The 25752-nt window shown below is 40.3% G+C and overlaps 1 protein-coding gene across 3 annotated transcripts in view; it reads right to left on the bottom strand.

Annotated features, from left to right (window-relative positions):
- Positions 1 to 288: 288 nt before the first annotated feature.
- Positions 289 to 25752, bottom strand: part of SLAIN2 (SLAIN motif family member 2) — a 36939-nt gene continuing 11475 nt past the window's right edge. The window contains exons 5-9 of one of the 3 annotated variants that reach the window (XM_039368270.1): positions 24555 to 24914; positions 18000 to 18137; positions 11707 to 11784; positions 5988 to 6294; positions 289 to 3792 (exon numbers count right to left, since the gene is read on the bottom strand). In XM_039368270.1, coding sequence (XP_039224204.1) covers positions 3726 to 3792; positions 5988 to 6294; positions 11707 to 11784; positions 18000 to 18137; positions 24555 to 24914 — 950 coding nt within the window. In that variant the 3' untranslated portion in view covers positions 289 to 3725. The remainder of the gene's footprint in view (positions 3793 to 5987; positions 6295 to 11706; positions 11785 to 17999; positions 18138 to 24554; positions 24915 to 25752) is intronic. The other 2 variants (XM_039368271.1, XM_039368272.1) reach the window with 2 other exon arrangements.

Genomic DNA, 25752 nt, shown 5'->3' with positions numbered 1-25752 from the left:
ATTATTAGAACAAAATTATGCAGACAAGATTCAAAAATAGTTCTATAAATTACGCTGCTGCTGAACGTTTTCTTTTGCTCTTAAAATCAACTCTCCCTTTTCGATTCACAATATACTATGTTTAAAAGTGGAATTGTTGCTGTTATGTGCAATTTGAACACGGCTCTCCCATACAAGCTTTGTTTCTGAAAACATACAAATGAACAAAGTTATTTAATATAAAACAACAAATATTTCATTTTATATATATTTTATTTCAAAAAAGGAGTCAAAGAAATGTTTTAAGAATACCTATATTCTTCCTTTTTACACTTTTTTATTAACATTTACAAAAACATTCAAACACTGAGGAAAAATTAAATAATTTTAGAAGCAGAACTCCTCTTTTCTGCCTACACACATACAACAATTCTGAGCTGTTGACACAATCCCCCCCCCACATTCATAAAACCCTTAACAACTATTGTCAAACATAAATTAAGTAAATCATAGGCACTAGTTTATCATATTCATGTTTCCACACTTCAACATACCCAAACCTCTAAAACACAAAAAAAGTCATAGGATGTGGTGGCAATCAAATAAACTGACAGTGTGAAAGTCTCCTCTAGTTACACTTTTTTCAGGAATCTAAATTTGCTGGATGTTTATTGCAATGTGGCAACAAGGGGGGATGATGCCTTCAAAACGTGATGCATTATCAAAAGTAACTCAAGGTTGAGCTTCGTAAAACACGCTTATAAATTAAGGTGATGTAGCTTGCTTAAAAAGGCAACATCTGGATGTTTGAAGAAAATATTCAGATAAAGTATTTTTTCTAGTAAAAGTAGAAATGAGAACGTTCTCACTTATAAAGACTGCAATATCTGCTTGGCTAGAGCCCCATTTTAAAAATTAGACTAGGTAAAAGTTATCTAAAAATATTTAGATATCTCATGTTTTTTTTCTGATCAGCACTTTAAACATGCTGGACTAACAGTGCAACACAGCTCCTGTTAATTTCCCTTCCTACAATTACTGGCTACCCTGATTTAAGACGACACCCAGGTTCAATTCTTTTTGATCTGGCTTGACTGCAATTAGGATGTGATCATAGTAACATTCCCAGTTAAAGGAAAATCACTCCCCACAATGTGCTTGTGAGTCACACAAGTGCAAGTAATTCCACTATGTAAAGCTGCAAAGTGAAAACGAAGTCATTGATGCCCAGGGTCTTACTTGCAGGTGATAATTTATGTCTGAAAGGTCCATATTGTGCCTTCAGAACCCAGCATCTAAAGATTCCAGAATCCCATCCTTCACACAAGACCATGGAAGGGCCATCCCTTTAAATTAAAAAATAAAAACAAAAATGCCTGAGTGCTGGAACAGATGTCTAGTCCTATCCTGCCTTGGTCACTTTTCCAATTCAAGTAAAAATTGCATGGCTTTTAATCCACTAATCTAGGAAGGCTACCTAAATAATCAAAGATGGGAATCCCCAAACCACTTACTCTTTTTTTTTTTTTTTTTTTGCAAAATTCAAAAATACACACTTTAAGAGGCAGGCATGAATGAGGGTTTCAAGCTGCAAACAGAGTATGTTTGATGCTCAGTCCTTACCAAAATGGCATCCTAGCTAAAACCTTTTTGTTTGTTTGTTTAGCTCAATACTTTAGACAGCAAAAGGAAACGTCATTCCGAGAGACTGCCTTTCCTTTCTTTAAAAAGGAAAATAATCCTTGCAAGTGACTGATTCTGAATTCCTTTCCGATAAATAACTTTTCTTCTGTCTTCCACTACAACCTAACTCAGGGGTAGGCAACCTTGACTCGTGGACTTCAACTCCCAGAATTCCTGAGCCAGCATGACTCAGCTTGGAAACCTCTCCCTTTTCCCTCAGCATGGTTGGCTCAGGAATTCTGGGAGTTGAAGTCCACCAGTCATAAAAGAGCCAAGGTTGCCTTCTCCTGGGCTAAGTTAATGAGATTATCTGGTTTGTATGTGGATTAATATTTAAATTGGGTATTATCTAATTATTGACTATATCGGCAATCCATTCATTCAGGATGGCTTGTCTGCAAATGAATTACTCTTTCCTCAGAAATAGAAAGAAATCCTTTCTCCATTTTTAGGCATTCAGCATAGTTTTAACGTTGAGGAGAGCTTACAACAGGGGTCTTCAAACTTGGCTCTTTTATGACTCGTGGACTTCAACTCCCAGAATTCCTGAGCCAGCATGGCTCAGCATGGAAACCTCTCCCTTTCCTCTCAGCATTCTGGGAGTTGAAGTCCACGAGTCATAAAAGAGCCAAGGTTGCCTACCCCTGACCTAAAACAACCGAAAAGGGAGCCGCAAGAGATGGGGCTTTTGAGTATTAATAGTTTTCTACCGCGTGAGGGATACCCTGACAACGAGGATTGGCAAAATAGCGAAAAGCTGACAACTGTTAGAGGAGCAAACCACTTTGTAAACATACATGGCAGAGTTTTCTTTTCTTTTTTTTCAAACTGTTACCAACAATGCAAAATACAAATATAAGGCAAAGTACATAGTTAAAATATTAATAGGGGCAATAACCTCAGTGGAAGTATTTACAATTAAACACACCTCTAGGAAGCTGATCTTTTTTTTTTTTTTAAAAAAAGGATAAAGACTCCCTCATACCGTGAAACATAACCCACAGGAATAAAGCATTTGGTGTCAGCGGAACAATTGATTTCCTTAGAATCTCTGGGCAAGAGCTGCATAGTTGTTGTTGTTGTTGTTGTTGCTGTTGTTGTTTTTCCTTCATGTTAACTACAGGCCTGCTCAGTTGCACTCCAGGCATTATACACCTGGCAATTATTTCTTCATCAGTTCTCTTCCTTTTTTCTCTTCCCAGGAAGCTTGCTCTAAAAAAGACTCACATGTTTAAAAACATCGCTGCAAAAAAATAAAATAAAAAATAAAAATGCTATTTTCCTGAGCCAGGAACAGCTACTTTTGGGATTGTACAACTGATAAACGAGCCCTTTTGGCAATCGTAGTATTATACAAAACCTGATATGACACGTCAACGTAAAAGAATGGCAACCTATGCTTATCAAGTCTCAGAGGCCTAGGTGTTTTTTTTAAAAAAAAAAAAAAACAAAAAACAAAAATTGGTACAACTCTATCACTCCCACAGTGAGACTCCAGAGACAAGGTTCTGTTGTGACTCCGTTTCTCCACACACCTCTTCCACAATTGTCTAAAACAATCTCACTAGCCCAGTAGCATTTTACGATCCAATTTTTGCTTTGATCAACGTTAATATTTCTCTTCTACAGGTTAAAACAAGCCTTGCTCTTCAAAATCAAGTAACGCATGGTCTTTCAAGAATGGTTTTTGCTTAATATTTTATGTGCTGCTTTTTCAACATGGATGTATCTTTGGCATATTCAGACATTTGCCCTTGTTGTAGCCATGTGGACTGTTGTAGTCATGTGAGCATCGATAACAATTTTAGGAAGCAGGGAAGTAGAGCTTCAGAAGCGATACGTGATTCACGTAAAAATAATCTGAGTGATCACCAAGTATCTGATGTTAAATGTCATTAAAGTGCTGTTTTATAATCTCTGCCAGCTTGTGCTAATTAAAGACAGAGAGATCTGGAGAGTTTCAACCCCCCCCCCTCCTCCCAAAGTATTTTTCATCAGTCTGCATGTTGATCTGTGGTTTAGCCTGGTGAAGAAGGATATCGTGAGTTACAAAGCTTTGCTGTTCAGTAGCAGCCATCCTTCCAGCTCTCGTCTTTTACGCTGCTATAGGATTTGGGAACTGGCAGAGATCTGAAACAGAGAAAATGAGATTCATCAGAAGGTCTCTCCCAGATATTCTGGTTCTTTATAGCCTACTGTATCTCTCTTTCTCTCTCTCTTTTTCTTTTGATGTAAAGAACCCAGGAACAAAAAATGAAAACCGTCGAAGGTTTTGTACTGCTTCTCTCCTAATGCCAAGAAACTGTAGGATCAGCAATAATATTCCACAGTACCTTTTCTTATGCTTCCTTTTGGTGCTCTAATTATACGGTAGCCTGGCACAGGAAGAAGCTTTCATACATCTGCCTTATGCCCTTTATTGTATAATAATTTTGTATTGCTCTTTAAATTTAGCAGGCATTTAAATGTCACCATTTTGAGATTAGCTCTATGCTCCCCTTCTAGCTTTCAGAGTTGCCTTCTGTGCACGTATGGGACCGTCAAATGCACAACTGCTTTGCCCTGCCTACAGTCTGCCCTTGAACCTAGCCATGTTGTGCTACTCTTTATAGTCCCTCCAAGCAACACTCTTAAGGACAGCAATTGGTGGGTTTTTTTTCTGGACAAAATTTCAGGATCCTGAACTGTGGAAAAGCCACCGCCTGTCCCCATGCAAAATGTGGCTGGAATGGTGCTTGTTAGGGTCAGGAGTTCCATTCCATCCCATCCACTTTTTTTTCCTCCTAACGCAGTGGTTCTCAACATTTTTAATGCCGCGACCCCCAACCGGTCGTAAGTCGAGGACTACTCAACTGGTGCAGCACTGTTTGCAGAATGGGACTTTTGGCGGGCTCAGCAGGGCAGAGACAGCCTGGACAATTCCTATTGGCTTTTGAAAGCCAATACAATTAGACTCTATTCAAGCGAGTCTATTCTATTGGCTTTCAAAAGCCAATAGAATAAAAGGGAGTAGCACAGCTAAGGAAAAGGGGGAAAAAATGGCGGACTGCGTTGTTTGGCGACCCTCGTGAAATGGTCGTCCGACCCCAAATGGGGTCCCGACCCACAGGTTGAGAACCACTGTCCTAAAGGATTTTTGTCCTATTAAATTACAAATCACTAGATGGCAGCAAAAGAGCAAAAGCTGTCTGGATTTGTGCAGCCAAAGCGCAGCTGCAGGTTGATATGTTGTTGAAGAGCCCAAGACTGGGAGATAAATTTTATCGATTCTTGCATGAAATCACCCATGCAGGCGCACCTGATACATTTCTTGGTTAAAGGAACCCCTTAGGTGTCAACACTGCTAACATCGGATGTTTTTGCTTTGACAACAGTTAGAGATGCAACCATTTTCTTCCTATGTTTTACTTTTAGAGTTAGATGATGATGGGGGGGGGGAGGAATGTGCATGAGAGTTTAGCTAGACATAACAATACTGAACTAGTGTGAGAACCGAGGTTAATGAAATAAGAGATGACAAGAACTGGTGGGCTGGAGAACTGGAGGGAAAGCCTGCATTTCAAACTAATTTGGAGAATGTGATTTATGACTGTTAACGGGAGGAGGGAATTGTGTTTTGATACTATGTGCTCAGGGGAGGGGAATCCAGTTTTTGGCTTTGACTATGTTAGTGCTAATGCTATGCTACTCAAATAAAGATTCTTTAAGTCAGTGGTTCTCAACCTGGGGGTCGGGATCCCATTTGGGGTCGAACGACCATTTCACGGGGGTCGCCAAACAACGCAGTCCGCCATTTTTTTCCCCTTTTCCTTAGCTGTGCTACTCCCTTTTATTCTATTGGCTTTTGAAAGCCAATAGAATAGACTCTCTTGAATAGAGTCTAATTCTAGTGGCTTTCAAAAGCCAATAGGAATTGTCCAGGCTGTCTCTGCCCTGCTGAGCCCGCCAAAAGTCCCATTCTGCAAACGGTGCTGCACCAGTTGAGTAGTCCTCGACTTACGACCGGTTGGGGGGTCACGGCATTAAAAAGGTTGAGAACCATTGGTATAGGCTCTCCTGCTTGAGCAGGGGGCTGGACTAGAGGACCTCCAAAGTCCCTTCCAGCTCTATTCTATTCGAAAGTATCATTCCCCTCTATTTGCCAGCTTCTCTGAAATACCAGAAACGCACCACTGAAAAATACATTAATTTTGATACAAAAGTGTTTCGTTTTCAGAATAAACGCATGCAGACAGATCATTCTAGCGGTGTAAGATAACGTGACCCAGGACATGACTGTTTCTCCCAAATGATGTCTTTTGCCATGGAAAAAGCGGTAGGCTCACCTGCGCATGGGCTGTGTGAGTTTGCTGCGAGGCACTGGGATGCCCCCCGTGCCGGGGGTGCTCGGTCTTGGCAAGCCACTCCTCAACCCTGTGGTTCCCGCAGGTCTGGTAAGGGTCGTGCTGTTGATGCTGCCGGCTGGACTTGCAGAACTGGGAGCTGCTAAAGGCCCCGGCGAAGAGCTGCCGTGCGGAAGCGGCGTGGCTTCAGGAACAGAATTAGGTCCATGGGTATTAAACGCTTTCACTGGCTGTCTCAGAGCCAGAGGGGAGGGCGCTGCTGGAGACCGGAATTTACTGGGAGACGGAACTGGAATAGCAACAAAAGGAGACAAGTCACGTTCAGTGTCAGAGCTGTAAAATGGTCGCAGCTTAAAATCAGACAGAGCCTAAAAGCATCAGCGATGGAGTAGAACAGCACCCAATGCATACTAGTTCACAATAGCCAATATTTCTGAACCTTGCTTTTGAGAGATGCAAATGGGTCAGATCTAAATGACAATGTCCTTTCAATATTCTACCAGGAAAGATGAGCAATTCAGTGAGAAGCGGTGCAAATAAAAACAGCTGCAATGAGAAGTAACTGTGTAGCAAATTAATTCTAAATGTTTCAGCAGCTAAATACTACTACTACTACTACTACTAATAATAATAATAATAATAATAATAATAATAATAGAGTTGGAAGGGACCTTGGAGGTCTTCTAGTTCAACTCCCTGCTCAAGCAAGAAACCCTATACCATTTCAGACGAATGGTTTTCATGAATGATGTGCAGAAGTGGGTCTACGTTTCCGTAATTCCTTACTGAAAAAGGAAGTTTAAGAGTCCTCAAATTTAAATTTAAAGATTCTTTCTACAACAGGGGTGTCAAACTCGCAACGTCACGTGATGTGTTGCGACATATTGTGACTTTTTTTGCCCATTGCTGGCAATGGGGTGGGCGCGGTTTTGCCATGATGCATCCTGCCTGCCGGCCGGCCGTTTCACAGCCCTGTTCTACAGTGTACTCTTTTAGCTAATTACTTCAGTATTTGGCTTTGGCTTTTTCTTAAACAATTGCTAATTGTAGATAAGTTTAGGATTAACAGTTAATTTTCTGTTTAAAATGATCAATACAGCCAAATAATACCTTTCTATTACATTAGAAAATGAGGATAATATATCTGGCAAGCTAAGAATGTAGTGTACAATATACAGAGAAAACAACATTAAGTATTAAAGTATTACAATACTTTAAATGGTGTATGACGCACCAGATTGAAATTGAATAAGTATTTACTTCAATTAAATGAGGCTCGTATTCACACTATGAATTTGTAAGGTAAAGTACATTCAAAAAGTGTGTGATGTGTAAATATGGGCCTGCCTTATGGACCAAATATACTATCTCTCAAAGTATGAATATATAATTGATGATAAACCATCCCAATAGGAATGTTATGGTCTGTAATCATGCAAACAACGTAGGCCACTTCCAGTTTAAAGAGATAGATATCCAAGAAGAAGAATTATGTTTCACGAAAACGGCTAGATTTGATACTTAACAGATGACGTTACATGTTACAAGATTGTTGTAATCTTTTTCTTCTGATCCTTCATATATTTATGTTGTGCAATGATTATATTAAAATACAAAAGGATCTTTCTGTCAAGAATATTTCCAAGGTGGCATAGCGAAGGGGTTTTGAGGAACAGACAATGGGTCCTGGGGGTGGATGGGGGGGGGGAGACACAAACTGGGTTTGAAAAAGTTCAACATAATGAATTGCAAAAACTGCTAAATAAAGATAGAGGGATATTTGAGAAACATTAAATGTAACTACAGATCTTGAAAGCTCTTGGAGCTGTAAATAAATAAATGCAATTCCAGCTCACTGTAGGGAAATCTTTTTGAAAAACAGAATAGTAAATTCAAGTATGAAAATCAATCTATCTATCTATCTATCTATCTATCTATCTATCTATCTATCTATCTGTCTGTCTATCTATCTATCTATCTATCTATCTATCTATCTATCTATCTATCTATCTATCTATGTTAAATTTGGATTGCTAACAAAGACTTAAAAGGAAGCTGGTATAGCTATTTCAAGCTTCTTAGCTCTCATCAGATTTCTTCTTCACATATTTGGGCTGACCGAGTGCATCATAAACACACACACACACACATACACACACACACACACCCATTAAATTAAGAAAACATTAATTTCTCTTTAAATGCTATAAGACAGTGGTTCTCAATCTGTGGGTCGGGACCCCATCTGGGGTCGAATGATCATTTCACGGGGGTTGCCAAACAATGCAGTCCACCATTTTTTCCCCCTTTTCCTTAGCTGTGCTACTCCCTTTTATTCTATTGGCTTTTGAAAGCCAATAGAATAGACTCTCTTGAATAGAGTCTAATTCTATTGGCGTTCAAAAGCCAATAGAAATTGTCCAGGCTGTCTCTGCCCTGCTGAGCCCGCCAAAAGTCCCATTCTGCAAACGGTGCTGCACCAGTTGAGTAGTCCTCGACTTACGACCGGTTGAGTAGTCCTTGACTTACGACCGGTTGGCGGTCGCGGCATTAAAAAGGTTGAGAACCACTGCTCTAAGATATCCTATGAACAAGGCTTCCCAGGCTGACTTTATAAAAAAAAAACTTCATTTGTCTGCAAAACACACTGCCCACAGAAATGTGATTTAGCAGTAACAAAAAAGGCCTTTACGAGAAAAAGCAAATCACTCAGAAAAAGAGTTTCTTTGTCTGAGGTCTAAATCATTTGCAGTCTGATGTAAGTATTAATGAACTGTCTTTTTTGTTCCATTCTCAAATAAGTCTTTAGTTCAGAGATGTTTATTTGTAACCACACTTCTATGCCACCCACTTTCAACAGCAATAAATTCAGCACGCAAATCAGATGTTTTCCCTTATTGGTGCCACACTAATTAGAGTCCTCCTCTGAAGACCAAGACTGCCTCAAAAATGGAGCCCTCCAATAAAGAAACAACAAACTTACAAATCTTGAGAAACACAAACCCAATCCCGCAGGCAATAGGCCAGAGTAGGCAACCTTGGCTCTTTTATGACTGGTGGACTTCAACTCTCAGAATTCCTGAGCCGGCATGGCTCAGCTTTGAAACTTCTCCCTTTCTCCTCAGCATGGCTGGCTCAGGAATTCTGGGAGTTGAAGTCCACGAGTCATAAAAGAGCCAAGGTTGCCTACCCCTGCAATAGGCTAATCTTATGAATGCAAAATTGTAACTTCTTGCATGAAAATACAGATGAAACTACAGTATACCAAGGAAATCAAACTGGCCTTCTACTGTATATATGGTGCAAAATCAAAAGACATTAATTACGAAACACTTTAAATTCTTGATCTGTGTAATAGATTACTAGATGCATGCCTGGACAAGCCAAGATATGTAGTTTACCTAGAAGTGCATGGCAGAAGAACCTTAAGCCAAAAGATTAACACTGCTTATCTTTTTTCCAATCAAAATCCCAGCTAACTGTTTAGATTTTAAATTGATGCCTGAAGTCATTTATAAACTATAGAAAGAAACTGAAGCTTAATTTAAGCAAGGCTTCTAAAAACAACTACATTTGATGTGATGCAATGTGGCTTTGATGTTATGGGTAGTTGGGATTGTTGCAATAATTTTGACATTGGTTTTGGGTAGGCATGTGTGAAGCAGAAGTCCACAATAACGGTATCCAATATAGAGGATTGCTATACTGCATGATTTGTGCTGCTCACCAAAAGCTATGTACCAGGTGAACATTATTTGTGTGTTTTTATATTGCGAGATCTGCATAAACACCGGAACAATGTTTATTACTTAAAATTTCTGAAGTCAGTCAAGATTTAGTATCCTGAGCTTTCCAATAATGTGGACAAGCTTTTTTTTTTTACTGTAAATGCCAAGGCTTTTTCTAAAATACTGTGATTAAGTTTAGCTTTCTCAAAGACGCCATGTATTATCCTGATAATATTAAGTTCCACAGTTATTCTTTTTTTTAGCAGTACAAAACTACTTTAGATAGTTGTCCTATGAGTTTTTTAAAAGCGGAATGTAAGAATATCAAAAGTAATTAGTCTTGATGAAAATAATGAGTTTCCTTCACCAACTATGAATTTCAGAGATATCAAACTTGAATAATACCAATTGGTACAATGCTGATTAAATACGACAGGGTGAAATAAGTCGTTTCAAAAATTTTTCTATTGTTACAAATCATAAATGCTTAGTAAACAACATGTTGTCTGGCTCCATTTTTTACTTAATAATAGATATTGAATTCCTAATCTCTACCCTTTTTTCCGGCCAATGATAAACTACATCCCATATTTGAAATTATTCTGTCTTCTTTTCCAATATTGATCTGCCAATTTCTACACAGTCTGGTGTTTTCTTGATCCTCTCTGCTTCAGGTGATGTTTCTTCATTTTTCCAGCACTAAGCAAATACAATTCTTACTTCCCTTGTTAAGAGCCATCCTGATATTTTCATATTTCCCATACCACAGAAAAGTGAACCATCCTAATTATAAATCATATCTTTCTAAGTATACTAATCTAAGACTAAAAGATTAATATCCTGTCCCTGAAAAGCCAACTCAAGAAGTAATGATAGATTCTATCTAGAAAGGATGACAATCAAACAGCCTTGAAACTCCACTCAGGATGCTGAGTTGACTTAAGTCAGACATGTCAAACACAAGGCCCGGGGGCCAGATGCGACCTGCGAAGTGGTTTCATGTGGCCCGTGAAGCCATCCTGGAAACAGTGAGGGAATGGCCCCCTCTGCCTTGACTCTGGCCCAGGCCAGCCGGGAGCCCATGTACATTTTTTGGTGGCCATCTATGCTGAAACGCGTTCAGTCTTAGCTCCATAAGACCCCCCCCCATGGCCTGAGAGGAACAGTGAGGCTCCTCCAGTGGACCATGCCTTGGCGCTTGCCCCGGTCCCATCCCCTTGTGCTAGAGACCCTCAGATCTATCCAACTCCTGCCCAGGCCCCCACAGGCACTCTTGACGTGAATGATGTAGAGCTGGCCACACCCACCCAGTAGGCCACACCCCTCCATCCACACCCACCCAGTAACCGCACCCACCCTGGCCACACCCACCCAGCCCCGAGGGCAACTGCAATGCTGATGCGGCCCTCAGTGAAATTGAGTTTGACACCCCTGATTTAAGGCAAACCCCCCCCCCCCAAAATCAATTAGTATAATGAAGCTTCTTCTTAGAAAGCAAGAAGAAAGTTCATTTGTACAATCTCAACATGAGTTAATCTTTTTCTGACAGGTCTGGCTGGGCTGAATCTTGTACCAAGCTTCAAATATTTAGCATTTGCTGATAAGCTGGTGCCCCAAATCTACAGCTCAAACGTGCTTCGAGGGTTTGAGGTACAGGATGACAAAACAGATATAGTCAGGTCTTTACAGAGGAACAAGTGTGAACAAGTGTTAACACTGAAGATTAATATTCCCTGGGGAATACCGGAACTACAAAGTTGTTGTAGTACACATAAAACAGGGATCTTCAAACTTGGCCCTTTTATGACTTGTGGACTTCAACTCCCAGAATTCCTCAGCCAGTGTGTCTGGCTAAGGAATTCTGGGAGTTGAAGTCCACAAGTCATAAAAGGGCCAAGTTTGAGGACCCCTGACATAAAGAAACAACTTTCTGACTTTTGCTGGAGCTCAGTAAGAGCCTTTAAGCTAATTACCTCCTTTGGCGCCTGGAGTATGAAGTAGCTGTTTGGTTTTGAAGGCAACACGGTGCAAATTTTTCTGCTTTTGCAGAGCTGTTGAAACAAAGACATGTTATCTCTGTCTAAACGAAGCTGATATGAACAAAAAAAAAAAATAGCTTTGAAAAACTGTTATGGCTCCAGTAATAGTAGCAGCAGTAGCAGCAAAGTGTTTTATTTTAAAGAAGTGAGGCTCTCACCACAGTAAGAACTGTCAGAAAATGTATAGAATAAAATGCATCATGTGCTTTAGCAGGCAAAGGATTTTTGCAGGCCAAAATAATAATAAATACCTGCACGCCTAGACGTGAAAACAAACCACCAGCCAATCATGCAAAGCCATATCAGTGCAAGGTTAAACTTAAGAGGGCAACTGTCTCATTTAACTCAAAAGGTTTATAAAGTTTCACATCGGTCAACTCTTAAGAGCATTTTCTTCTTCCCAAAGATATGTGCGCTTTAAAGAATATTTATTTCTGAAATAAAACTGCTAACTTGTCTCTTTCTTATTTCAAAGTGGCATTTCTTCATCCCGAATAGCTTCTGATACTCAAACATTACACTGATGGCTATTTAACAATCCATTCCTATTATACAGAAAAGGTGAAGAAGCTCTGCCATCAACACGGAAGAGAGGGAAAGAATACATAGGATGCCATACATTAAAGCTGATCTATGAAGACCAATATAAATCACTAGTCTGTCCAGTGTAACAGTCATGAAACAAAATTCTGCAACACAACATGGAATACTCTTTAGCATCGTCTGCCTTGCTTCCGTGCATGAGAAGTTTTCTAACCAGATGACCACTCTTAACATACTTTAGATCAGACAGGCATAATTAAACTCATTTTGAGAATAATTAAAAAAATCAACTGCTTGCCAAGCATTTAGAAGAACAGACGGATTTATTTATTATTTATTTAACATGTGTTCACGTGTGTGCAGCTGCTAAGACGACACTTTTTTCAAAAGGCCAGTGACACTGATCCTGTTTGCATTTATGGACCACTCTCTTTCATAGATATAAGCCATTCACACATTCACTGTTTGTTTCCTTTTGCTCCATGTGCAAAAATCAACAAAGAATGAACAGCAGCAGCAGCAGCAAACAACAGAAATAGGATCTGGGAACAGTTACCTGCCCTAGGAAGAGCAATGGGAGAAGAAAGCTAGAAGAAGATGAGGGTAAAGAATAGGCTTTTGGAAAGAAAGAAGGCAAAGGCAAAACAGCCTCTATCAAGCAATAGCTAAACTCCAAACTCTTCAAAGGCTTTAGAACAGCCATAAAATTCACATTTATCTGCATCTCCACTATTTACTTGTTTTCTTCTGTTCTTCTAAGCAACAACTCCTTTCCTTAAATTCACAAATAATTACAATGAGTCTTCCTATTAGGTAATATGCGATATAATTATCTACATTCAGTTTAATTGGCACTCATCTAATTTTAAATTAGTTTAATGAGATTTAGCAAATGGCTTGGTTACTCCCTGATCTCAATAATAGATGTTTTAATTTTTAATCGTCCAAATAAATTGTACTACATTACAAATATATCTTTGAAATGATTCACCGAAACAATGTTATGTCCTCTGCTCCCCTCTAATTTTTTTTCCTCTAGCCTCCCATTCCAGAAAATATAAAATAGCACATAATAACTATTTTGACATGCACAATATTAAACTAAGAGGGAAAGCATATCAAGTATTTCAGCTAGATTTAACAGATCCTAACACTAGTAAAATTTCAACTTAAGATTTGTCTAGATGAATTGAGATTTGATTCTGACTCTAATCTAATTATAGTTTATGGTTTTTTTTCAGCAGATCAACCCTCTTCTGAATTATTTTTTTTAAAAAAATCTAGTTTGTGTTAACTTTGAAATATCATTACATTTAAACCCATAATATTCTCTTAACGCTGATAGAATTTTTTTTTTTTTCCCAGATTCACATTCTTTCAGTGGCTGCATGATTCTTTGTCTGCCTAGATCAGGGGTCTTCAAACATGGCCCTTTTATGACTTGTGGACTTCAACTCCCAGAATTCCTCAGTCAGACATGCTCACAAGTCATAAAAGGGCCAAGTTTGAAGACCCCTGGCCTAGATTCATATTCTTTTGGTGGCTATATGATTCTTTATTTGTCTGCCTTTTCTCTAATAATTTACCTCTGCTGCCTAATAAAAGATTATATTTAGGTGGTTAAAAATTGAGATTGAAGTTACTTCTTTCCTGTGTCACTTGAAGATCTTACTCATTCATTTTTGTTCCTTTTAACAACTCTGCAATACCTTGCTTTGGGATGGAGGCAGGGCAACTGATTGGAGCTGAGCGTTTGCTGGCTGGATGCCCTTCCTGACACCTACGTGGAGTTCACAACAGATATTTTCTCTTTGTGCCCAGAGAAATATCTGCCACTATCTAGGATCGAACTAACAGCCTCCTGACTGTGAGGTGAGAGCTCCACCTCTAGGCCATCACACCACTCTTACTCACTTATGCAAATATATAGCCTGAAAATGTCAGCTGATATCAAATAAATTATACCAGAAATGTATGTGTGGGGGGGGGAGTCCACTTGGGATCATCTCTCCCAATTATCTGCATCTATCCCCGAAAGCATATTCCCAAGAGATCTCTCTTTATGCACAACTTCTTTCCTCTACCACTCCTTTTCTACTGTAACAAAATACTGCTTTCATTTGCCATCGAACAAAGTTCCTCATGAATCAAAAAGTATCTTTATTGATGAGCAAGTGCTGGTTATGGAGAAAGAATCTTCAGAAGCCGGGAGCCCATAACCAAGTATAGTGTCAGAACCCATCTCTATTTCATTTCTATCTATCTCCTCTGATCTAAAAACAAATCTCACTTTTCCCCAGGTTCTGCCATACTCCCAAGGGGGAGGGGTAACCTTTTGCTTTGTTTATTGCCTGTGACCACTGCCTGCTACAATGTAACAATTTGCTTCATGCACTGTATCTCTCTCTAAACTTTCTTCTCCCTAACCTGTCAGCTTAGGAAACCGAAATGAGTAAGCACTGATCTTTTTTTTGGGTGGGTGGGGGGGAAGAATTCTAGGGAACAACTGGAAACAGATTTTTTTTCTGTTTTGCTGAAGATGAAAACGGTGTTAGGCAAATTTCTGCCAAAGCCGGTGTGGGTTAAGTATTAACTCTTTGCTTTTGACTATGCAAATAAATTTATGGCAATCCACTGAGGGAAGAGTGTGAGTTATGTTCCTGTCAGGAAAAGATGAGGTCAGGACTATCCTGTTCACGTTTAGGAAAAGAAGACGCCTGTTCTAACATGTACCCTTAAATGGCCAAAAATGATTTGAGTCCCCTATCACATTCTGCAACTGGATAATGTTAAGTACAGTGATACCTTGGTACTCGTTGTTAATTGCTCCCAGGAGGCGTGATGGGTACCAAACACATTTTTCCCATAAGGGAATAATATAATGTGCCACAAGGCAGTTGATAACAATACGTTCTAGCTTATGTGTTGAATGCCAAACAAACAATGAGTATTGGGGCAAAATTTTCACATCAAAATGCATTGAGTATTAAATTTTATGAGTTTCAAAGCAGTTGAGTACCAAGGTACCACTGTAAGTAGTATTGAGTCTATGCTAATTCAGAATGTCAGCAAAATGTTCAGGGTCTATTGCAGAAAAGTGAGGGCAGGATCAAGCTAATACTGAGCAAAGAAGCAACTATAAGATGTGAAAACTAACCTGTTTGCTCGACAAACCATGACTGAAATAAAGTAGAGCTTACTGTTACACACTAACAAGAGCTGTCAGCTCGGAACTTGGTATAAAAATAAACACACTTTTTCAATATAGGTATCAAAATCTGTAAATGTTCTGATATTATATATGCATATTAATGCTATGTACTGACATTTATATCAGTGTGGATACATGGTTTATATGTACATTAGTATTTTTCAATACTAATATGGTAGGCATGCAGTTTCTGAAAGCTTTACTTGTGGAATGAAAAAGGTAATAGTTTTAAACATAAATCAAAGTAACCTTGTCAACCAAGTTAAGTCCATGCAGAACAGCAGCTTGAAGTGAAAAAGCCACCACAATATGATAGTGCTTTGTAAAAGAAATTCCAATGAAAACATGAAAAGGTAACTCACAAACACCGAAAAGCATATAATAGCAAGATCTCTATATATCAAACTTAAGAATACATTAGGGGCAAACCACATACAATGTTAAGCACATACTGTTCAATATCATCAAATACATCTTTGTTTAGTTGCAAATAGCTTCGGCAATTGGGATGACAGATGGAAATGTGTTCTTCTGAATTAAAACTCTCAGCTCATATAAAACTCAAGAAAATATGTTAGCAATGACTAAGCCAGGGGTAGGCAACCTTGGCTCTTTTATGACTCATGGATTTCAACTCCCAGAATTCCTGAGCTGGCATGGCTCAGCATGAAAACCTCTCCCTTTCTCCTCAGCATGGCTGGCTCAGGAATTCTGGGAGTTGAAGTCCATGAGTCATAAAAGAGCCAAGGTTGCCCTTGCCCCTGGACTAGGCAAGATATTAATATCCCTTCTCACTACAAGTGCTACAATTCTGAATGAACTACCCAGTCACTATTACTTAACAGTTAAGCAACAATATATGCCATGTTAAGCTTCGTGTTTACTATCAAGTGTAATTTAACCCTTAGCTTCCAAAAGTCATGCCTTTTAAGTTTCCATGTTCCTTCCAAATTTGAAAACCTCAGTTCTACAATACATACAGTATATATTTTGTATCCGTATATTAGAGGTGTGTCTGGATTCACCTGCCCCTCTAGACACACGTCTTAACATACAAGGCAATTAATAATATTGCCTGAAAAGTCAAAGCTCTGTTTTTACAAATACATCCTCTACATATGTTCCCATAGCCCGAGGGAGACTCTTTAGCATAATCAATGCAAGGCAAATCAATATGCTCAAACAATGGCTACATCATTAATTACATTATTGTGTTCAGCATATTGTGCTACTTTGCGGGCATGTAGATGGTACATGTAAGCATAACAGCACTGAAGGTTAACAAAAAGTGAGTAAATCCCACCCCCAAACATCTGCACACCTCTGCAGACATCTGTGCTCTGAGCATGGAAACCATGAATATGTTCAGTTTGATTTTGCTGACCAGGGACACCAGTAATACAAGCATTTCTAACTGCAGAAAAATGCATTTGGACAAACAATCTTGTGCAGTTCTTAGCGCTCAGCACATAAAGATCTGCAGAGATGACAAAGATATTTGTGAAATCAGCAACATTAAATGCTTTATTCTGCCTTTATTCGGGTAAACATTTCAGGAAACCAGTCTAAAGTATGAAATGAGAATGGCTGTACTTTTATCTGTTTAGGTCTTAGGAGAAGCCACACAGAGCACAATGCACTGTCTTTATCTTATTCCCTAAAAACAGTATTGAGGCATTAACTGCAAAAAGAAAATTGCTTTTCAATATTTTTTTATACTATATTGAAGATATGTATATGTAGGGCTGTAGGTCTACACCAGGGGCCTTCGGATTTGGCCCTTTTATGACTTGTGGACTTCAACTCCCAGAATTCCTCTGCCAGCGTGCCTGGCTGAGGAATTCTGGGAATTGAAGTCCACAAGCCATAAAAGGGCCAAGTTTGAAGACCCCTGGTGTATACATATGTTGTATATAGTATGTTTAAGTGTGTGTCATGTATGTGTTCACTTGGGAGCGGGCAACTAAATTTCATTTTTGATGTGTGTCGTCGTGCCCACAGTAAAAAATGACAATAAAGGTTATCTTATCTTATCTTATCTTATCTTATCTTATCTTATCTTATCTTATCTTATCTCACAGCTGCAAATTGCAAGGAAACCTGTAGCACACTTTAAATCCTAGGTAGGATACGAGTGTGATATTAAATTAAATATGGACATTATAACTGCTGATGATATTGAATGCTTAAAGAATTACTAAATTTAAACCTAGTTTACCTAGAAAGGTAAACCTAGAAAAAAAGGAATGCATATTAAAGGTAAAAAAAAGTAACTTGGGACAAAAAATGTATATATTTTCAAAGATGGGGCAGAAAAATCATTTCATTCATTCAACATACATTAGATCTGGCTAAGTTAGCATCGGTCGCATGAAACATCTAATCCCTTTACCATGAAACTGTAAACACGCAGCTACAATTTTCAGTCTTCTTTCAGAAGCTGCGTTTACAGCATCACCGTAAAGATACTTACTGGCTGAGGACTGAGGTTGAATACGAGGCATTCCTCCATTTCGCACTTGGAAGTTTGAATCACTTCTACTGTTTTTCACAGACTCAACATGGATGTTAGATGTCCTGGACAGGTTTGGAAGACTACGCCTTAGTTTTTCTGTATTAAAGAAAGATAACAACATACCACAACATACCGTCTAATGCAGGAGACTGCATTCTTCGACCACCCATTGCAATCTGGAGTAAAGAGGCCCGGAGGGAGGGGAAAAGGCTAAGTATAGGCCTCCAGAGCGCACATTTTAGCTGTCAAGCAATACATTATCAATTAAAGCATTAGCAAGTGAACATTTTATCCAAAATATTACATTTTATTGAAGTCTGAACCTTCCCAGACAGCAAACATTAACTGATATTTGTTACTTTAGGAAAAACAGACTAGTGCAGGGGTGGGCAACCTTGGCTCTTTTATGACTCGTGGACTTCAACTCCCAGAATTCCTGAGCCAGCATGAGGGAAACCTTGGCCCCTTCATGACTTGTGGAGTTCAACTCCCAGAATTCCTGAGCCAGCATGAGGGAAACTTTGGCCTCTTCATGACTCGTGGACTTCAACTCCCAGAATTCCTGAGCCAGCAATGGCTCAGCTTGGAAACCTCTCTCTTTCCCCTCAGCATGGCCGGCTCAGGAATTCTGGGAGTTGAAGTCCACGACTCATAAAAGAGCCAAGGTTGCCTACCCCTGACCTAGTGTATTGATCCATTCTCTCAAAATGGTGAATGGATATCCAACAGATGGCAACCTATTTATCTATTTAATTTCCAGTCTCTGCATAAAGTTAGGTAGAAGTAGTTCGGAGTCAGAACTGTGATACTAAAATAAATAAGGAACAAACTAGCAATATACAACTGGACACCCCCCCCCCCAAAAAGGTTTAGTGAGTTTGGGCTTTGCAACAATTTCCTCAAAGTCCCATAATTGTCCCAAATCTGTTTTGGCTGATTAGATTTGATAGGGATCTAGAGCAGATTTTACCAAATATAGAGAAGGATTCAGACATTCACAATCTGTTTTCTGGTGGAACAGCTTTTACCAGCTGACACCATTGTACAGAAGCCTATTTATTTTGAAAACCAATGCTACATACTTTTAAGACGAAACAATGGGAAACAAGTTAGGCTAACATTTTTCAGAAACCCTACAGTGATGGAGAGTAGCAGATTCCATAGCTCTGAACAAATATGGCCTTGTAGTCAAAATTTCTTCTCCATCATCCTAACAGTATTGATTTGCATGTAGAATGATCGCTATAGATTTGGGGGAAAATCAGTTTTATTAGCTAAAAGATATGCTTGCTAGGCAATATTGAGTCTTATGAATCTTATAAGAATTATAAGCATGCACACAGCTCAAGTTGCACGAGTGGCAAGCCGGTGCGCATGCACACGGACGTGCAGCTCAACGTGAGCAAGTTGATTTGCACGCGCATGGCTGTGTGCATTGGTCCTCTGCTCACGCAAGTTGAGGTACATGTGTGCACTGGCCCACTGCTTGCACAGCCCCGTTCCCCTCTCCTAGGCCGCCAAGCCTCAAAGATTGGGGACCACTGAGGTAATATATCACCAACAAATCTGCATCATCTTAATTTTTCACTCTTTAGTGATATAAATCAAATGGCGTTCTCTGTATATTATTTTCGCCTGTTATTTCTTGGCAAAGGAAACACTCTCAAATGCAACAATTGTAAGATATCATGATTTAAAGCAGATTTTGGGAATTTCTAAAAAGATTTATGGGCCAGTTGTCTGTATCAAATGACAATTGGCATTTTGTCTGAAAAACTGTTAGAAACCTAGATTGAACCGTAAAGGGAGATATGTAACAATTTGGAATATGCACTGGAAGTAGTGCACCACTAGAAGTAGTAGACCAATGCAAAAACGAATCCTAGCTTTTGGACTTAGTAATACTAAAAATCACGTAAACTTAACTTTGCAGCTATCACTGCAAATCAGCATCTGAACTAAGAAACAACATAAATAATTTCTTAAATATAATGGAATCAACTATGCTGAGTTTCCTTGACAGCTTTTGCTATAGCCCCCAGAATTTATAGTTTTAAGTAAAATTAGGCTTGAAATATATTTCACTGATCGCGACATATAATGAACTTTATGTTTTTTTTGAGTTAGGGAATATTTCTTGTTGTTTGTTGGTGTATCCCTTTTTGAGATCAATGCAAAAAAAGCAAAAGCAAAAGCTCAAAAGATGAAAAATAATGCAAACAGGGATAAAGATGAATAGAGCGATGCAAATAGGTTTAGCGTCACCTACTCCTGAACTATGCCGAGAATCATTATTTTGGAATCTAAATCTGATATATACAAATACTGTACATACTTTCATACTGCTGCGACTGTCTAGCCCTCTATCCCATCCATAGTAATTACTATAGGGAATTATGGGATTACTCCCCCCCACAAATTATGACCTATCTGTGATTAGCAGTCTGTGATTATATAAAGCAGAGGTGTCAAACTGCCAGCCCGCGGACTGGATGCATCATGCCAAAACTGCGCCCACCCCATTGCTAGCAATGGAAAAAAAGTCACGACACATCATGTGACATTGCGAGTTTGACACCCGATATAGAGACTGGAACTTAATTATAGAAATATAGAATCACTGTGAGCTTGTTGCCATTTTGACTTTGTACACTGGGCAAATTGATCTAATAGCAGCTACCAGCTTTTCTGCAACTGCCTAATCCAGTGGTGGCGAACCTATGGCACGCGTGCCAGAGATGGCACTCAGAGCCCTCGCTGTAGGCATGCTCACCGTCATCCCAGCCACGCCTCTCCCCGTGGCCCCCACCTTACCCGCAGCCCCCCCCGAGGAGAATCGCCCCCGAGCGCGGCCCACGCAGAGCAGCGCAGCCAAGAACATGGCAGCCGGGCAGCGGGGACAAGGCTCAGCCCTTGTGCCCCGTCGCACGCAGTTGATTCTGCGGGGCGCAAGCAGAGGGCGTGGCTGCCATGGCGCTGCTGGGCCACCTGGGTGATCTGTGGAGGTGGTGGTTGGCCCTGTGGGTAGGTGAGACAGGGGGCAGGGAATGGGGTGGGGGCAAGGCCTGTTTTTGGGCACTCGGTCTCTAAAAGGATCGCCATCACTGGTATAATCAGTACAGAGGAAAATAGATGGGGCCCGTCTCTTACAAATAAAGACAGCCCCCTTCCCTATCCATTACTGAGCATGTTTGATAATTCCTCAATGTAGCTAAAAGATGCAGTTAACAATGTGTATTTTTAATTTGTTAACAGGCAGGTTACTTAGATTAATTTTCCTGACCCTTTTTAAGAATTTTGCAAACTACTTCTAACGGAAACTCTCCTTTCCTTTCAACCAGCTGCTCACTCACGGCGCAAGGATGTGCATGCATGCAGGGAAACATGAGGTACGCCAACATAATTTAAAAGAAAGGATAGTTTAGGTTTTCAGCCACAGTATTACTTTTGCAACAGCAAGACTATCAAGAACCATAAAATACTGCATACGCAAGTGGTGCTGATCGCATGCTTTGCGGAACAGGTGTGCCATTACTTGCCTTTCCAACTAAGTGACATCATTGCTGTTACTCACCTTTCCAAGTCCCTATCTAGCTTATGGTTTCCATTTCCACCCACCCAGTATAGTTTTTCCATTGAGATTAAATCCTATTTAAGAGTTAGTGGCAGAGAGCATAGGAGAAACACAGAGTGCAGCGCCAAGGGATGAACAAGCCTGTCAATACAAAACACAGACTAGAGCATTTTCCACACCACTTGTAGGTATGTGAAAAGGGTAGGTGCAAGACACCAAAGAGTAAGTGTACAAGATATCGCCCTCCGTATTTCAGACAAATAGGCATACCCGCTTCCTCTGGGAACTATAAATTATTGGACTCTAGAACAGTGGTTCTCAACCTGTGGGTCGGGACCCCATTTGGGGTCGAACAACCATTTCATGGGGGTCACCAAACAATGCAGTCCGCCATTTTTTCCCCCTTTTCCTTCGCTGTGCTACTCCCTTTTATTCTATTGGCTTTTGAAAGCCAATAGAATAGACTCTCTTGAATAGAGTCTAATTCTATTGGCTTTCAAGAGCCAATAGGAATTGTCCAGGCTGTCTCTGCCCTGCTGAGCCCGCCAAAAGTCCCATTCTGCAAACGGTGCTGCACCACTTGAGTAGTCCTCGACTTACGACCAGTTGAATAGTCCTCGACTTACGACCGGTTGGGGGTCGTGGCATTAAAAAGGTTGAGAACCACTGCTCTAGAAGAATTTTTCACTACATTTTTTTTTGGAAATCGTCCTGTTTTAGGCACAAGCCATGCATTGTTTCAGTTGATTTACATTTATCATCTATTCAAATGTTTGAAATGCTAGGATCTGCTTAGAAAAATATATGTTCCAGACTTTCTGTGTTGCTCTTTTTGATCAGTCTCCTGTTAACTGAGGGAGCAGGAATTGTAGTACTTAGAATAACTGAGTTCAAATTGATCGTAGAACTTGAGGTTCGTAATTTGCCAGTCAAAGAGTTACATTTTCAAAATGCAAATAACTGTTTGGTTGATGAGGATGGTAGAATTCTTCCTCAGGTCTTAAATCTAGCTGGTAACTAACTTTCAGCTTGCCAACAAAACAATTAGCTGGAATTTCACTTGTTGCAGAGGATATGCAGAACTGAAAGAAAGCTTTAAAGCAAGCAATGAAAGGGAGCAAACAGGAAGATGAAAAATTTGAATGCAATCGTTTTTGAACAGTGCTATACGATGTACAGTCTGATAGGTCCCTTTCACAAAGTAGAGTTAGCAATGCAACATGCCTTAAGAGATCTACAGTAACAGAACTGGGGAGCAGCAGGAACATCCAACAACAACAGTAAAATAACCACGTTGAGTCTTTCTGTTTGTGGTCTCTTAGCAAAAAAAATTGTTTACTACACGTGCTTTTACATATCTCATTGAATTCCATTAAAAAGATACTAACTTTTAAAGGAAAATGATAAAAGAAGAAACATCCTAATTATTTTTCTTCTGTACTGTAATGAGATTATTAGGAAATATACCGTATTTTCCGGCGTATAAGACGACTTTCTAAAGCATTCAAATTGGCGCCGAAGTCGGGGGTCGTCTTATACGCCGAGTCGTTTTATACGCCAGAAATTACGGTAGTTTCTGGCGTATAAGATGACTTTCTAGGCATGCAACTCGGCGCTGAAGTCAGGGGTCGTCTTATACGCCGAAAAATACGGTATATACAGATGAAACTTGAAAAATTAGAATATCGTGCCAAAGTTCATTTATTTTAGTAATGCAACTTAAAAGGTGAAACTAATATATGAGATAGACTCATTGCATGCAAAGCAAGATAGTTCAAGCCGTGATGTGTCATAATTGTGATGATTATGGCTTACAGCTCATGAAAACCCCATATCCACAATCTCAGAAAATTAGAATATTACATGAAATCAATAAAACAAGGATTGTACATAGAACAATATCGGACCTCTGAAAAGTATAAGCATGCATATGTACTCAGTACTTGGTTTGGGCCCCTTTTGCAGCAATTACTGCCTCAATGCGACGTGGCACGGAAGCTATCAGCCTGTGGCACTGCTGAGGTGTTATGGAAGACCAGGATGCTTCAATAGCGTCCTTTAGCTCTTCTGCATTGTTCGGTCTCATGTCTCTCATCTTTCTCTTGACAATGCCCCATAGATTCACTATGGGGTTCAGGTCAGGCGAGTTTGCTGGCCAATCAAGCACAGGAACCCTTTACAGGTGTTATGGCTTAATTAGCTGATTAGAGCGGGACACTTTGAGCCTAGAATATTGAACCTTTACACAATATTCTAATTTTCTGAGATTGTGGATTTGGGGTTTTCATGAGCTGTAAGCCGTAATCATCACAATTATGACACATCACGGCTTGAACTTTCTTGCTTTACATGTAATGAGTCTATCTCATATATTAGTTTCACCTTTTAAGTTGCATTACTGAAATAAACGAATTTTTGCACGATATTCTAATTTTTCGAGTTTCACCTGTAGCTCACTCTCTAACAGTATTTTTCTACTTTGAACTTTGAAAAAAAAAAACAACCTAGTTTCTGGAGACAGTATTTTTTCCTTCCAGTACAACATGTATATGATGGATCTTAGAAAAAGTGTCTTTGACTATAATGCCAAATCCACGGCACATTTTTTAAAAAAATTATTTCAATGATTTACAGCAGAGGTCCCCAACCTTTTGGGCACCAGGGACCGGTTCCATGGAGAGAGGTTTTTCCGCGGACCGGAGGGGGCGTGGTTTTGTGTGCTGCCTGCATCCCTCGGATGGGACTTTGCTTGTTTGCGCAGACCGGTTGCTGGCACGCCGCAGCCCGGTACCGATCCACGGACCGGGGGTTGGGGCCCCCTGATTGACAGGGCTGCTGATTTCGCAACCAGCGTTTCAAATGCTGCCATACCACTGGGGGCACACCATGACCGCTATTGGAACATTCCATACCTAAAACTGAAGACAAGACTCTTTTACCTTCATTTTTTACAGAGGTGGTTTGTAAATCAGGTGGATGTCCTTGAAGTGAAAGGCGAGGCTGCTGCAGGCGGCTAAGCATGGGCTGAGGTGACACTCTGCTGTACTCAATTCCTCTAGCAGGGGATCGCGACCGGGGAGAATTCCTTGGGGACTGTTTTGGTGAAGGTCGGGGTGAATTGCGGGGTGACGGAGAGAACCTATTCATAGGTGGGTGGGCTGCATGGTGGCAGCTGTCTTCTTCGTCTTCTAAGCTCTGGGCATCAAGTTCCTGGTCGCTAAACGTTCCACGCCGCGCAGAGCTACACGAAGAACCAGAACTACGCCGAGAAGTAGTTGCTGCATATTCTTGCCGAAGACCTAACGAACAGAAAGAACATGGCCTGAAGTACAATCCCCTTTTTAGATTAGTGCAGACAAGGAACACTTGGCTGTATAAAAATGCCGTAAAACAATTCCTATGCTGACCTTTGACTGCTATATCTTTCAACGTGGGCTGTTTTCAAGGCAGAAACACCACTGGATATCCCAACTTTTCCAGTAAAGGCACTGTCAACTCCACATATGAGCATGGCTGCAACCATTTTTCCTACTCATTTTCGGTTGCCGCACAGAACGGAGGGAGGGGGTGGTGGTTGCCCAGGTGCTTCGCTAGTCAAAATAATCTTTTGTCCGGTGGGAACCAAGGTCATTGGCTGCTCCCGAGACTGCAGGCTGGGCGTTGCGTTAAAAAGCCCGCCAAGGAGATGTATCGGGGAATGTAGTTGCTTGCCTAGCTTTAGGGGTGAGATTTTTTTAAACTTTGTAATTGGGGAATTGTTACGTGTGTCTCCAGATCTGGTTTCATTTTTGATGTGCTGATACTTTGTAACTAATAAACAAGTTCTTTGAGGAATTTGCAAGCCTCGGAGTTCTGCTTTATTCGTCTCTGTCTTGGAACCATGACATGCAGTACCTTAGCTGTCATGGCTGACGGCATTGGTAAGGAAATATCTCTGAAGCAATGGCCAAATGAAGCATGGATTATCTAGTGGTGGCGAACCTCTGGCATGTGTGCCAGAGGCGGCACTCGGAGCCCTCTCTGTGGGTATGCGCACCGTTGCCCCAGCCCTGCCTCCCCCCATGGCCCCCACCTCACCAGCAGCCCCCCCCCAGAGGAGAGTCGCCCTCAAGCACAGCCCACGTGGAGCAGCACAGT

Source organism: Crotalus tigris, unplaced genomic scaffold (genome assembly GCF_016545835.1).
Source record: "Crotalus tigris isolate CLP2741 ecotype Arizona unplaced genomic scaffold, ASM1654583v1 scf7180000020728.642097, whole genome shotgun sequence".
In the NCBI taxonomy this organism is placed as follows: Eukaryota; Metazoa; Chordata; class Lepidosauria; order Squamata; family Viperidae; genus Crotalus; species Crotalus tigris.
Note: the sequence above shows the minus strand (reverse complement) of the source record. Positions and strands in the feature narration are given on the sequence as shown.